This window comes from Aphis gossypii, chromosome X (genome assembly GCF_020184175.1).
Source record: "Aphis gossypii isolate Hap1 chromosome X, ASM2018417v2, whole genome shotgun sequence".
NCBI classification, from domain to species: Eukaryota; Metazoa; Arthropoda; class Insecta; order Hemiptera; family Aphididae; genus Aphis; species Aphis gossypii.
In genome coordinates this window covers 36282819-36298741 of record NC_065533.1, presented here as the reverse complement: position 1 = coordinate 36298741, position 15923 = coordinate 36282819, and the positions used below count along the sequence as shown (strand labels likewise).

The following is a 15923-nucleotide window of genomic DNA, read 5'->3' as shown; positions in this document are numbered from 1 at the left end:
AAATAAAAAAAAAAAAGAGGGCAGAAGAGAGGGAGAAAAAAAAAAAAAAGGGGCAAAAGAGGAGGGAGAAAAAAAAAAAGAAAAGAAAAGAAAGGGAGAAAATAGATTGTAAAAAAGAAAAAAAAAAGAGGTGCAAAGAGAGGTAGAAAAAAAAAAAATTATATTCAAAATATATTTATAAAAAAAAAAAAATAAAATTAATTAAAATATATTTCAAAAATATATTTATAAAAAAAAAATGAATAAATAGATAAATTTTTAAAATATATTTTCAAAATATATTTATAAAAAATTAAAAATTTATAAATTTATAAAATATTAATTATTATGTAAGTACCTAGTGCCCAATTAAAATATACCTAAATTTTAAAATTTGAAATAATTTGCTTTATAAAATATGGATATTCATAGATAGAATGTCATACAGTAAATCAGGGCTGGATTAAGGTTTTAAGCTTAAAATAGGTAGCTAAAATAAATTTATCACCTAATTTACATAGGTAAAATTTGATATTTCGTGTGGACCGTTAAAATGTGCCGCCCTAGGCTTTAGTTTATACAGCCTAAGAGGTAATATGGCCCTGCAGTAAATACTTCTATTATAATTTTACTTTTGTCTATTGACTATTGATAATTATAATTACAATTTAAATGATAATTGTTATTATTATAATAAAACATAACTAATATTAATATTTAATTTAAAAATGTGATTTACTTGTTCTGTATAATATGTTAATCCATTAACGTATAATAATATTTTTTACACACTAAAAAATAAAATGAACAAAAAAAAACAATATTGTTAGGTCAGATTATGGTACACCTATTTTAAAATTATTAAAAAAAAAATTATCTTTTTTTTATCTAGATAAAAAAGTATCTATCTTTATCTTTGTCTAGATGAATATTATAAATATGAGTTTAGTCATCTTTCATCCCTATTTAGTTACTTTTAAGTTGCATCATCTTTGTCTTTATCTAGATAAAAAAATACTCATCTAATTCGAACACTGTCCAAAGGGTAGTAATATTTCAGGAGAAACTCTTTTGGAAACTATTGTTAGTATATACCAAACATTCAAACAGAAACATAGTAAAAAGAGAAAAGAAATGGATGATAAAATAGACAGTACCCATAGGTAATAAGTATCACAGAATAGATTAAATCTAATTAATTAATTCTATTTTGTGTAAGTATCATAGTATAATATGTTATTTACCTACTTCTATTATGTTTTATATTAACAGATTGAAGTGGTATATGCAAAAAACTTATGATTGAACATCTATACACCATTCTGATTTTTAGTAAATGAATCATCCCATGATGAAAGCTAATACAAATGCTATAGAATTTGCAGAACATGCTTGAGAAATTGCTCGAAGTATAATAATATTTTATACTCAATATTAAATGCACTTTGCTCATAATGAAGTAAATTCAACTAGACAAAAGATAAAAAAAAACAAAAAAATTTATGAAAACGGTTAAAGTATATGATAACTACTTATTTGTATGTATATTATTTTTAAATTATACCTATTTACATTATTATTATTAATAATAATGTAATAGTATTTTAGATATATTTAAATATTTATAAAAAGAGGTATCAATATAAGATAAGTATTGAATTAGAAATAAATATAATAAGGTATTATATATACCTTATATATAAGGTATATATAAATAGTTTTGAGTTTCTTACAAATTATAGAAATTATTACCTTTGTAATAATTTGTATATTGTTAAAGTGTTAAATTCAATACTACTATAATTTTCAACTGTCAACTGTTCAACGATCAAACAACCAGCCTTCGAAGCTTGTGGTGCTCCTGGGGGATATTATTTAAACTACAAAATTTCAGTAAAAAAATAAGCCACTTTTTTCTTCCGACCAAGCAGAGTGTTATTATGTAGTTATCATTTTCTCTTCTCTACATCGTGGTCGGAAGTATAAACCATGATGCGTGTTTGGTTTCGGACGACATAAAAATCACGGCGCGGCGTATCCCATTTTATTTATCCGTAGTATTAAAATTACTAACGAGTGACGGGTATGTGAAATTACAAAATAATAAAATATTTAAAATATCCGGTTCACAGCTGATTCTAATCTTTTTTTTTTATATATATATTATGCTTTATAATATTATCTAATGTTATACTATTCTCAATATAAACAATATTTAATATCATAATATTAAAAGGCAAAAAACATTTCTGTTTAATCTATATTATCTGTATAATAAACGTTGATAAAATATTGTACTTCTTTAATCGACTAAAATATGAAATAATTTTTTTAAGCTCTCCATTGTGATAAAAAGGCAAAAAAAAAAATAATAAAACATAAAATCGTTCTGCTGAAAAAATTAATAAATACTTTAATGAATAGTAAACGTTGAAGTTAGAATTGAATAGTTAAAAAATATAACTTCTACTGCGCCAATACTAAAAACATAAAAAAAAAAACTATTTGATTATTAATAAATGACATAAATACCTCAAATGTCTATATTATAAACCATAACCAGAAGTATAAGTATAAATTTCTATATTGCTATCAAATTCAAAAGTTAAAATTACTGTAAAGAAAGTATAAAACATAAAATAAAATAATGTTATGTGTTTATAAAATTCAAAATATGGTTTTGAATTCATTAGCATGACATAGTAAGATCATTTTCAAAGTTTGTAAAAAAGATCAGAAAACACTGCCTAATATGTTATACATAATCTCCATTCACCATCACGGACACTGTGGGAACTTGTTTATTTTATTTACATGATGTATATTCATATATTTATAGGTACAAATGTATATAAATAAATGTAATTTATTAAGACTAAATATCAAATTACTATGAAATGTATATTATTCATTATTTACAAGTTTATTTTTTAGCAAATAATTAGGTGGGTATGTAAAAAAAAAATAATAACAAAAAGTAATGTGTTGTATTTTTAATACTTAGTTATAAACACAAAACATTTTATGATTTTTCAACTTCAAAATTATTTGCAAATTTTCACGTTTTCGACAGATTTCGTAAAAATTAGAACTATAAACGCTTATAAAAAAAAAAATTGTGACTAATGATTTTTAATTTTTTTTAGCTACAATAAGAACAACTCATAAGGAACCTTGTATTAAATTTTCAAGTTTTTTTGGTCATCCAACATTTTTTTACCGATACTTCAAAAAAAAATTCGCATAAAAATCGAAAATTTCAGTGGTCTATAAATAACTCAAAAAAAGTCAAACATTTTTTGAAAATTTAACTGTATATAGATAACACTAACATAAACATTTTGTGAAAATTTCAAGTATTTACAGTGATTAGTTTTTGAATTACAACCATATAAAAAAATCGATTCGGTCGAAAACTGGTTTTGCGTAAAAATTTTCGTTTTCGTCACTTTTTTTTTGTTTTTCTCGATTTTTTTAAAAACTATTAAAACCTACCTTTATAAAGCACCAAGGATATTCACTTTTCCATCGGAAACCACCCCCGATGTTTGAAATTGAAGCATTATTTCGACTAGTTATGCTGTACACACAAAAAAAAAACATTCATCATTGTAAAATCAATACATTCATTACTCCGTTCAGAATCTAAAAGCATTTTTAGTATTTCAGTACCTATTTTATAATTGCATAAAATATCTTATATAATATCTTATATAATATCTTTGATGTATTTCAATGAAATAGCATACTAAAAGTCTGTTAAAATTTTAAAATTTTTGGGGTAGTAGGTTTAATAGGTACTATATTTTGTATTTTTGTTGTACAACTTAAACTGTTAAAAGTTTAAACCATGGGTTAGGTACCTTGAGCTTTGAAGTATGAAAAGAAATAAAAGTAATAAAAATGTTATCTTTTTATTATTTTTGACTTTATACTTACCTATATTTTATATAAAGCCAGCAAATAGTCCTATGGATAGCATAGTATACAACGTCTATTATCTTTATTATAATTATATAGTTTAATTTGATCTGTAATAATCGGCAAAAATAAATTCATTCTGTTTATTCAGTTTGTTGTGACTATACACATTTTTAGCGTTTTTCTTAACTGTATCACATTTCATAACTGTGTTACTTACATTTACGTCTACCAATTATGGACTATATTATAATTCAAGATCAGGATTTTTAACATATATAAAGACTAAGCACAAAGAAAAAAAAGATATAATATATTATACAGGGTATTCACCAATTCAGGAAACTCTGAATTTTTCGGCCGGATTTTTTAGGAATAAATTAATTTTTTTTTTTTTATGTATATAAATACATATTTTTCGATACATTTCAAATTTTTTTGAAATTTTGGTCTGCGTATGCTCAGTTAGGTTAGCTCAGTAAAATTTTTTTTTTTGGAGCAACCACACTTATTTTATACACCATATTCGGATACTTATAATACAAGCGATGTTTTAAATGTTCATTCATCTAACGATTATCCTTATACAACGTTAAGATAGAATATATTTTTTTAATATTATTGTTGAATTGTAATATTGTATATTATTATATATTATGTGAATTTACGAATAATTGTGCATTATTAAATTTTAAACGAAGATCGTATAGGTACCTATTATGTGAATTTACAAATAATTGTATATAGGTACTATATTATATTTCAAACGACGATCGTGTTGTATGTATTTAAATATGTAATGTATTTTAATTTAAATTTACAGATAAATAACACTATTAAATCTAATTATAATAAAATATAATTTTATAATGAAAATTACGTTTTCATTTTATCAATGTTATTATCACATTTTGTTAGTTGCAGAAAAGGGGCCAAATATAGACAATATCCTGCAAAGATCCATTCGTGTTTTCACGTGTTAAGTGTTGTGAAGTACTGTTGTGTGATGAAATTTTATTACAACAATAAGTCTTATTTTAGATGTACATACTTAGTATTATTGAACTTCGACGTGTCATCCATTTTTTTAAAAATTGCAGCTAGAGCGGAACGTTAAGATAAAACACACAAATATACAATCAACTTCATATAATATCCATTAGCAATAAACTCCTCACGACCATTATTTAGACTTTCAAAATAAAACTTATGAAATGGATGTATTTAATCGTTATACCTATTAATACCGTATCACCAAGTTTAATTGACGGCAACTATAGCCTATATAATTAGGTACCCTTAGCTATTATTATTTTGGTTTTTTAAATATTAAATATTGTTTAAATTATAAAAGTGTATATAATATATTTTGTGAAACTAACCACCATAAAATAAGTTTATTGTGTAGATCTTGCAGCTGTTAAATATTTAATTTTTAACTGTGATTAATATTTTTTATTCATCAGTTTTCAATGAAACTCCCGATTACACCACTGCGCGTGTACCTACACACTTCTCTAAAATGTTTTAGCGTAAAGAATATAAATAAAAAAAAAAAAAAAAAATGTATAAGATAATATACATTAATAGGTATACGACCTCGTGGGTATACAGTCATATTATTATATAGCTTATACAATTAATAATCATTCTTATCTAAATGTATTTATTTTTTTATCGAGTATATAGCTGGTACCGGATACAGAGACTATATGACACAATGTATTAAGCACACTTTGGGTTCGACACATTAATTTCCTCGGTACAAGTGTTAGATATGTATTGTATTATTATTTATTGATATTTGAAAGTATAAATTACATTTAAAAAAAATAATTTAAGTGGACCTCTTAGTGGTTCAGTGTATAATGACTATAATGATTATGATAGTTATTTCACATATAGTATCATGAACCTATCATATTATCTGCTATAGATTTTATTTTTTTACGTATTAAGAAACTTATTATTTAATCATATTATGTCTTATGTATTTTGTGGGTCTTTTAAATATTTTTATATAGTTACCTAGGTTAAAATTGGCCTAATTATCTTTTAATAAATTAAATTAAAAATTAATTTACGATATATTATATTATATTATGTATACAAAGGTACCAACTTGAATTTTAGCTTGACATTTTTAACCTACAATGAAAATAGCTAAATCTATATTTTTCGGGTGTATTATATTGTATTTATTATTAATATTCATTTAGGATTTTAGTTGTAAATTCTGTGGAATAAAAGTAATATTTTTAATACATTAATTTTTAAGGAAAATTACAAAATATGTCATAAAAATGTATTTTAAATTTTATTTAAATATTTTTAAATAAAATTAACAAGTAATGTAGGTATATGAAAAAAAAATAATAACAAAAATGAATCGTTAAAATAATATCTATATCACTTAATTTAAATTAACTTAACGTTACCTATAACTTATAACCTGATACAGAATATTTTTAAAATAACATTTATAAAAAGATGAACAAATTGGTTTTTTCTAACAAGTTTTGAGTATAGTAATATAAAATGTTACGTAAATATGTACCAAATAAAATCATGCGGTGATATAGGTTCATTTTTATAAATAATACTACATTTTAGTTATGTATATTTATATGACAGGTAAACGAATAATTTTACTAAATAAATAAATTAAAGATTTATAATTGAAAATTAATTAATAATAAATAATTATTAAATTTATTTGGAGTATAATTCTCATAAAATGAAAGTAGATTGATTTTTTTGTATCAAGCATACATGTTTGTCTATTTCACAAATTTGGAATCCTAAATTGAACATCTCAATTTCTCATTTGGTATTAGAAAAATTATTCATTAAAATAATACAACCAATTTGAAATAATTTGTCTTACAAAATCGAGTTCTACATTGTGCCTTCCGATTAAAAATGTTAAATTCCTCTAATACTGTGGTACAACAGCGGGTTGTTGAATCTATATCAACGTGATACACGAATGTAGTATTATAAAATATGTATAAACACTATAATATATAATACATAATATTTTTCGAATTAAAAAAAAAATATATTCAGAACATTTTACTCAAATACTTTTTTTTTTTACATAAGTATTAAAAATAATATGTGAATACTAATATTAAGTCGAATACTCTACAAGAGTGCATATAAGTATACCATTTATTCATTAGATAGGTACCTAAATAATATATTTTAATATTTATACTTACCAGACCCAGATCACACTACAATCTATTAATTCTATTATTATCCATAAATGTTTATAAAATAATATAAAATTATACTTAATAACTAAGGCTATATTAAGACATAATATGCATTGGTATCTTTTTGTTACGATGTATTTTTTAGTTTAACAAATTTAGTTAGTTTAGTTAGTCATATCAACGAATCGGTTCATATTGGATACATATAGGTACCTAACTAGCTATTTCATATACGTATAATACCTATTATATTAACTACAGACACAGAAATGTATACTTTTAATGTATTTAACTCGGTGTCATATATTAATATACTATGTTAAACGGAAAGACGTATAAAAATGCTATGATTTGATTTAAAAATATAGGAAGTTTTTCTTTCACTCAATGATAGTTAGGAAAATGTATTGTACATAATATTTGATTACATTTTTTTTTCAACCAAACGATATTCATAATATATTCTTTTTTTTCTGATTTATCGCGTATCATAAATAATTCTACACCTATCCTACAATAATATATTATATAATATAGTAATGTGATTGGCGACGGTTAAAAAACGAAAGAAAAACCGATCGGCAAATCGCATACCGCAGGACGCGGACACCCGCGGCGCGTCGTCGTCAGCTGCCGCCAATGCACTACAAAACGGCGTGACCGCGGGTGTTGGACACCTGCTGCAGCAGCAGCAGCGGTCAGCCGCGGTCGGCCGTGACGTTTGCGTACCGCCGCCAGACGGACAGGAAATCGACCACCATCGCCGGCTCGTTTCGCTGACCGTTGGCGTGGACAGCGGTGGACACGGCCGACGACGGCCCGCCGCCGCCGCCGAGCGCGGTGGCCGTGTACTGAAACCAACACTTGATGCTCTGGTGGGTGTGCCGGCGGCGCCTGACCACCGCGGCCGAGCCGTTCCGGTGCTGTTGCTGCTGTTCGTCCGACTGTCGGTGCAGGGCCATCAGCTTGGCCTTGAGACGTTCCAGAAACCCGGGCGGCGGAAATTCCGACTGCCTGTCCGCGCCCGACTTGTGCAACATGCACCACGGGTGAATGACAAACAAAAGGTTCCGGTCGGGCTGTCCCATCCAACCGCTTCTGCTGTGCTTCGTCACGGGCACTGTGGACGGGCTGTACGTCGCTGCCGCGGTCGAGGAATTCCCGCCGCTCGGCATGGCTGCTTCTCCTTCGGCTTGGTCCGATTGTTCGGATCCGTCCGTCGATGACACCTCCGCTTCGTCCGCCTCGTCCGCTTCGTCGGCTCGCATCGGTTTTTCCACTTCCTCCCCGTGCACCGCCGCTGTCGGGGTGGCTGTCCCTGTCTTCTGCGGCCGTCTCTGTGACAGAGCTAAATTCGAGTGGACATGAGTGTCGTGCTATAGGTAATATTATATGTAATAATAACGATCAGAGGTGGGAAAGTCGACTTAAGTGAACACGAGATTGGTGATATTCATCTCGGTACAAATATCTATTTTTTTTTTCATCATATAGAATTCTATAGTAATAGTACTTATATTACATATTATTATTTTTCTAGAATTAAATTATTTTTCATACAAAACCGTCTATATTATACAATAATGCATAAAATCAAAAATTTTAAAAATATTTTTAAATCGACTGAAAAAAACTAAGTTATCACAACACATTAATTGAGGAGACACATAATGGACATTTAAAAAAATGTACTAATAATCTACAGTTTTGATCGATACCTGCTTCAATTTAGTAAGAGTAATACTTTATTAAATACATCGTGTTGAAAATCAGATATTCATAATGGAACATTCCGAACAGTCCGAACACTACATTATTGTCATCAGTATCATTACCGTAGTGTGTTGTCCATCCCAATAAAACATATTTATGTATTATATATTTACATCATCATATCCTATCATTATCATATATTATTTTGTCATGAAAAACTGACCATAAAAATGTTTAAGATGGAAATATAAGTTATAATTAATTTTCACTTATAGCAATTTTCGAAATTTGATTTGCTTGTATTGAAAACTATAGAAAATTGACTTAGACCTTTCTTCTCTGAAACAGTTATTTGATTGACTAATGACTAGGTATCTATGAATTATTTTTTCTTTGTGTAAAGGGAGGGGAAATTTCACTAATATTTTGTGGAATACACGAATTCAGCACTATGAATGTGGTGTTTCATAATAACTTATACTCCGAAAGTCTGAAATCTGAATAGTAATGAAAATCTATAATTTAAAGTTTGAAAATCAATATAGATATTAGGTGTATATACAATTTATATACGTAGTACATAGGTAATATTTTATTACCAACAACGATTATTTTAGTAAGTGTAGAATAAAAGTATTCGGTGGCAATCGATTTTTTACGTTAACATAAAATTCGGTAGTATTGATTATTATATAATAGGCGATTGATAATCATATTAATGTATCCCTGAAGTTCGCCGCACGCAAATATTACGGGAAACGTTTCCGGTAACGGCAGTACGAGAGTTTTATCCGTCCGGTGTTCACTATAACATAGTTTATCAATAATGTCGTTCTAACTTGTAGTCAGAAATATTTGAATTGTAGTAAAAATCATAGAGTGATGTTACGTTTTTCGTAACGTATAATATTATATTACAGTCAGCATAATAATAATACGGTATAGTTGAATCTGGTCCTATTATTTGTATATATTATATGGTAAACATATAACATAATACAGGATAATGACCATGCACAGTCCCCATTTTTTCTTAATTAAAATCTGGTTTTTTTTTGTTGGATTTTTCAAAAATGCACACTTAAAAGCTATATTTTTAAATTCTTCATATTTTTCGTATTAGTTAAGAATTGTCCTATAAAAGCAAAACTTCTATTTTCAAATGAGATCTCTTTTTCAACTGTAAATTGTTTATCGAATATTTTTTCTGAACATTTTGACGTACCTATTAAAATTATAATCCATTCAAGTAGTTTTAAAATTATTTAATTTTGTGTACCTAATAAGAATATTATGAAAACAAGTTTGGAAATATGAGGGCTATTGTGAAAACTTTAGTGATTATTATTAATCTATCGAGTAACATTAATAGTTTGTAATAATAATTTTTGTTATAAAATATAAGGTACCTACTGATGTTGTAGTACGATACTAATAAATTGTATACAAATGTTTAATACTTACAATTAAATTTTGTTTCCGATTCTTCGTTTTCAAAAATGGATACTAGTTGTAAAACTTTAATAGATGGCTCATTAACTGCTGAACATTCATAATTTTTGGTTAATTTTACGTTTCGTTCTTCTTCGTATAATTTTAAGCTGTCATTGTCACTGTAATTATCGGACATGGTTATGATTATGACGACAATTTTAATAGGGCACACTACCTACACGTCTACACACGAGTTAAAATATCGAATGAACGCCATTTATTATTTTCAAAAACCTTATTACTTCCACCTTTTATTATTATAGTAAATGTAAACCATTAAGTAGCTATAATAATAATCGGAATACCTATACCTACCTGTTTTTAATCACATACGAGGTATGTTTCTGATTCAATAGTTTGTTTTTAATTGTTTTGAAATTACGCACGGCATACGCTACTTCATTGATACATATCCGATTAGTATTAATTATCCATAATATATTAGTGTTTTTAGTTTTATGTTTAATGTAGGTATATAACATACAATTTATAAATAATAGCGAGTAGGTACTTATACAATGATGTCATATTGGTATTGAAACATACATTAATAGAACTTTTATAAACTATGTTTTCACAATTCACTATTTAATTAGTTTAAATGTACTTGACGTATGTTATTGGCAAATTTTTATTTTGAAGTAGAAATTTCAAATTGTACCATGTTTTGAATTTCTTTAATTTTTCATTTTATTTAAAATAAACATTAAACTTTCATTAAATTATTATAATATAATGAATTGTACTTTCATCATAGCAATTTTATGATGTCACTATAAAAAATCATATCAATTTTAGATACCTAATTAACATATTTAAATCAAACAATCACTCTACTGTGCATTAGGTGTCGAGTGATGAGTGGGTGGTGGGTCATTATTGCATGTTAAATTTGAATTCAATATTGTATTATTATACGAATACGAAAAACGATTCTGAACGGAAATGGTCTATTAGCCTTAGTTTATACCAAGTGGTATATTTATTTTAATATAAAGATTAAATCAATTATCTTAATTTTAGTGTTATAGGTATTAGGTTGATATAATTTTTTTCAAAAATATTGCAAGTACCTATTTTATTATAAGTATGTAATTACTATAAAATAATAATATATAATATAAAACATTAAAAATAGATTCATAATATCTCAAGTATCTGTAAATAGATAATAATTTAGAATAAAACAAAACATTTATTGTATATAGTAAAATTCATAACAATATAAAATATATGAAAATAAAAATTTCCATGAATAAGGTTTTTAAATTATAATAAAATAATTAATATACCTACCTATCATTATTTATTGTTTGAATTAGTAATTTCGTCCAAATTTGAACTTAAAATATTTATAACAAATAATATTCTTCATACATTTTTACATTTTTTAGTTACAATACGAACTACTTATGAGAAATCTTGTACAACATTTTTAAAATGTAGAAACAAAAAAAAGTTTTTAAATGTTGGAAGATTAATAATTATTTTACGGGTGAATATCGAATGTCGTAGATATTTGAACTTTATAAAAAATTAATTTGGTTTTCCAGAAGAATTTTTTTTCACATAATATTATTAAATAATCTAGTACTAATTTTTTTTTAAATCTTAGGTATAAAAACAATTTTTTTTATGAATTTCAAACTATAAAACAGTATATTCATTTTTGCGATTTTTATGCTTTTTGTCAAAATTTTAATTTATTAAGCTCTATAAAAAAATACTGTTACTAGATTTTTTTATATTTTTCAATCTAAAAATTAACAACTGAGTAGGGGTTTTGTATTTAAGCGTCAAGCACTTCTACTTAGAAAATAATTTTTAATCGATTTATTATGTTTAAAAAAAAAGCGAAAAATTGATAATTTCTAATGCATATAAATAGATCAAAAATAGTTAAAATATTTTGAACATTTTAATCTAAATAGAAAATGATAAGAAATACAATACATTTTATGAACATAATATATTAGTTTTTTTTGAGCCTTGTAAAAAAAAATTGATTTTGTCAAAAATTGGATTTACGTAAAATTCCTGTTTTCCCTTAATTGTTCGTTTTTTACAATTATAAAATTTGTTTGTTTTTTACAATTATAATTATACAAGTAAGTACTAGGAATTTTAAGTTTGAATTCTCTAAAGTATAAATAAGTTTCAATTTGATCACTAACATTTTTGAAAATCGAAGCGTTTTATAATTTTATTGAAAATTTATCGTGTTAGGTAAACATAACAAAAAAAAAAAAATAATAATAATAATAAAAAAATTATCATGATGAAACTAATACATTCATAATTCCGCTTAGAATTTAAAATTAATTTTTTTCAATTGAATTCCATATAGTAGATACTTTAAGGATGTAGATATTTCCTAGTAATTTTTAAAATAATAATAAAAAAATTTAAATTTACCACTAGGTTTTGAAAATTGCCAAATGAATTTTCAAATTTAATTTAGATTTGATTAAATTTTAACTATAGATAAGTAATTCATTTTTTTCTTATGCATTATAATATAATAAAAAGTATTAAGATGTCACTTGCGACTGTTATAAATATGTAGGTACTATACATAGTTAACCAAGTTTATTCAGGATTGTTTTATGAGTGTTTTAGTTTATTATCATTATTTTCAAACGTATAATAATTATTGTATGACACTATAACTTGTTCGAGTGCCTATTTAATACCTTTGTTTTGAAACCTGTTCATTTTTTATTATTTCACTTATATATTTTACATAATATTTCAAACAATTGTAGCCATAATCATGATCATGATAATTATCTTAATATATTAGTTATTAGATACTCTAACTGGTATCCCACAGTTTTTAATGTGTTTAAGTGTTACGAATTATGTATCTTTATTATCTTAGCATCAATAAAATGCGATGACTTTTAAGCACTTTAATATATTAAGTACTCACTAAGACTAGATATATCTAAAATAAATATATTAACATTTGAATGTATACAAACACATATTATTTGTAAGGTTTTTTCTTTCTAACGAATTTTTATAATTTTAGTATATTATAATATATATAATAATACGGTATATACTTTTTATGTATATAATTTCGTATGCTTAGTCATATAAGCATATTAAATCTTTATCTGAAAAGCAGATAAACCAGTACATGGCTAAAAAAAAAAATGAACTAAATCAGCAGTGGAAGAAAGAGACTAGGATCTAAGTGTTTTCATTCTTAACAGTGTCGTAATAAAGGTTTTTAGTTTAATAAGGTTGACTTAGCTAGATTTGTGTAGAGATACCTAACATTTTATTATGCAGGTACCTACAATTAAAAAAATACAAAATATTTTTGTACTTAAATTGTTTTTATATCTTAGTTTACGTTTAAACATAATTTTAAGCTGTACTTGTACTTCTTAATTCAAATAATTCAACGATGAAGAATATAATGTCCAGTCTCTTATTGTAGCGGATATTCAGTATGCGGCAGTTCAAAAATGCAAATATGTAGCATGAATTTAAAAAGTGTACCTATGAAAGTGTAGGTACTTATGAAATATCTTCTATACTAAGAAGTTTTATTTTTATTTATTTTTGTTGAAATCATAATTATCACGAAAGATTGTATTGTTAAATCAAGAACTGGAGTAACATATTGTTAATACGTTATACGGTTTGTAAAAATATATTTATGGTGTATATACCTACTGTTGACATAAATTTATCTAAATTCCAATTTTTCATAAATAAATCAATTTCGTTTTAATAAGATATATTATAGTAACATTTTTCCAAAACTGATATGTAGTATAATAAATGTATTGCATATTTTTTTAGAATATATTGTACTCATAAGTCTAAAAAAATGACGACCGGAAGAAAAATATTGAATGAACACGGGTGTGCAAATTTTCAACGGTAAAATGGTTCATCGACATCAGCGTTTGTAGAACACATCCGTTGTGCGATAACAACGGCCATGGTGTCCTGCGATAAACGATTTCCTGGTTAATATTTTAACTCGTAGGCTTTAATACTGGCCTGTTATATAATATGTATTTTGTGATCATTGAAGATACAAAATAATAATATACTTAACCATCTTAACGCGTTTACTATAAGAATACAGCAAAAGACAGAAGTACCTAATTCATGTTTGATGGCTAGATAATATTTTATCAAAAAAAAATGTTTTAGTATAATATTTCGAAAAAATGTTCTTAGACGTTATTATTCACATAGTTATGTTGTGTTGTACCATAGCAATCAATTACAACAAATACTACACAATCAATGTAAAACATTGTAAAGTATTAACTCATAAATCAAACTTAGGCATTGACTGAAATCACAATACAGAAAGTTATATTGTCTTTTTTAACCATATTTTCTTATCAAATTATCCCTGCTGTAACCATAGTAGGTAGTTAGGTAGGTGATAGCCGATAGGTAGTAATAATAATTTATTTTACACCCGACTCAAGTTATTTTCTTTTTTTATATTTTTTTTCAATCATTTGTTATAAATATTTTATGATTTGTAGATAAAAGTCAACAATTAAACACTTTTTTTTTAAATCAAAGACAATAATACAGGTAAGTAGGTACTTATATAACATAATTATTATAAGAATACAAAATATACTATTGTATAATAATAAAATTTACTTCACAGTGTATACATTATATTTCGTAAAAAAGATGCGAGCACGTTCGTGGATTTCATTGAAATTACTACAAAACCTAGAATTTTTCATTTACTTTTTTTTTATATAAAATAATATTGTAATATCACGTCTATTTATATTAATAAAAGCAATGTTCTTGTATGTTTGTAAACAATTTATATCCATTTTTATCACATTTGTGATTCTGAAATTTGATTCATAGGTAATCATGTACCAAAGGATAAGTAGTAAGAAATCAATTTTTATAAAATTTCGAATTTTAAAGAGCAGCTAGCACAGGCATTTTTTTTTACTCTTGAAAAACGAATATATATTGTTTTTTATATAATGTTATTGAATACTTAAAATAAAATAAGTACCTATATAAGTATTAAAATTTAGTATAATTTTAGGCCTCAATTTTATATTTGGTCAAAACAATCCAAATAATTGTGTTAAAAAACTGTGCAGTTTATATTTAACTGAACTAAGGGAATACATTTATGGTTATTTAATGTGTCATGAGTAACGCCACACAATATTACAAATCACAATTAATATACTTAAATAAGCCGTGCATTGACAATAATCTGAGATTACTCGCTGTTAATAGATACCTTCGTATCTGCAATAATACTATAATAATATTGTTTTTATATAGCAATTCGTATCACTCGCTGAACACCAAAATCTATTTTCTGCGATGAAAAAACTTTACAACTTACCCACTTATCAAATAAAATCTCATTCATGGAGTATACATCATATTGTAATAACTAATAAGAGCGTTGCAGTGGGTGTATAGTATACACTGTATACTATACTGTCTTCTTTTTTCTTTGATATCGAGTAAACGAGTCTCTTTGAATTAGTCTTTCTACTGAAATTATAGGATAGTATTCAAAATTATAGTCATAAAAATAACTTTAAAAAATGCAATATAAAA

The 15923-nt window shown here is 25.5% G+C and overlaps 1 protein-coding gene across 1 annotated transcript; it reads right to left on the bottom strand.

Annotated features, from left to right (window-relative positions):
- Nucleotides 1–6454: 6454 nt before the first annotated feature.
- On the bottom strand, nucleotides 6455–10569 carry LOC114128443 (uncharacterized). The gene is made up of 2 exons (XM_027992959.2): nucleotides 10299–10569; nucleotides 6455–8469 (listed from the first exon to the last, which is right to left on the bottom strand). The coding sequence occupies exons 1-2, from the start codon at nucleotides 10462–10464 to the stop codon at nucleotides 7820–7822; spliced, it is 816 nt and encodes a 271-aa protein (XP_027848760.2). The 5' UTR covers nucleotides 10465–10569; the 3' UTR covers nucleotides 6455–7819.
- Nucleotides 10570–15923: the final 5354 nt, after the last annotated feature.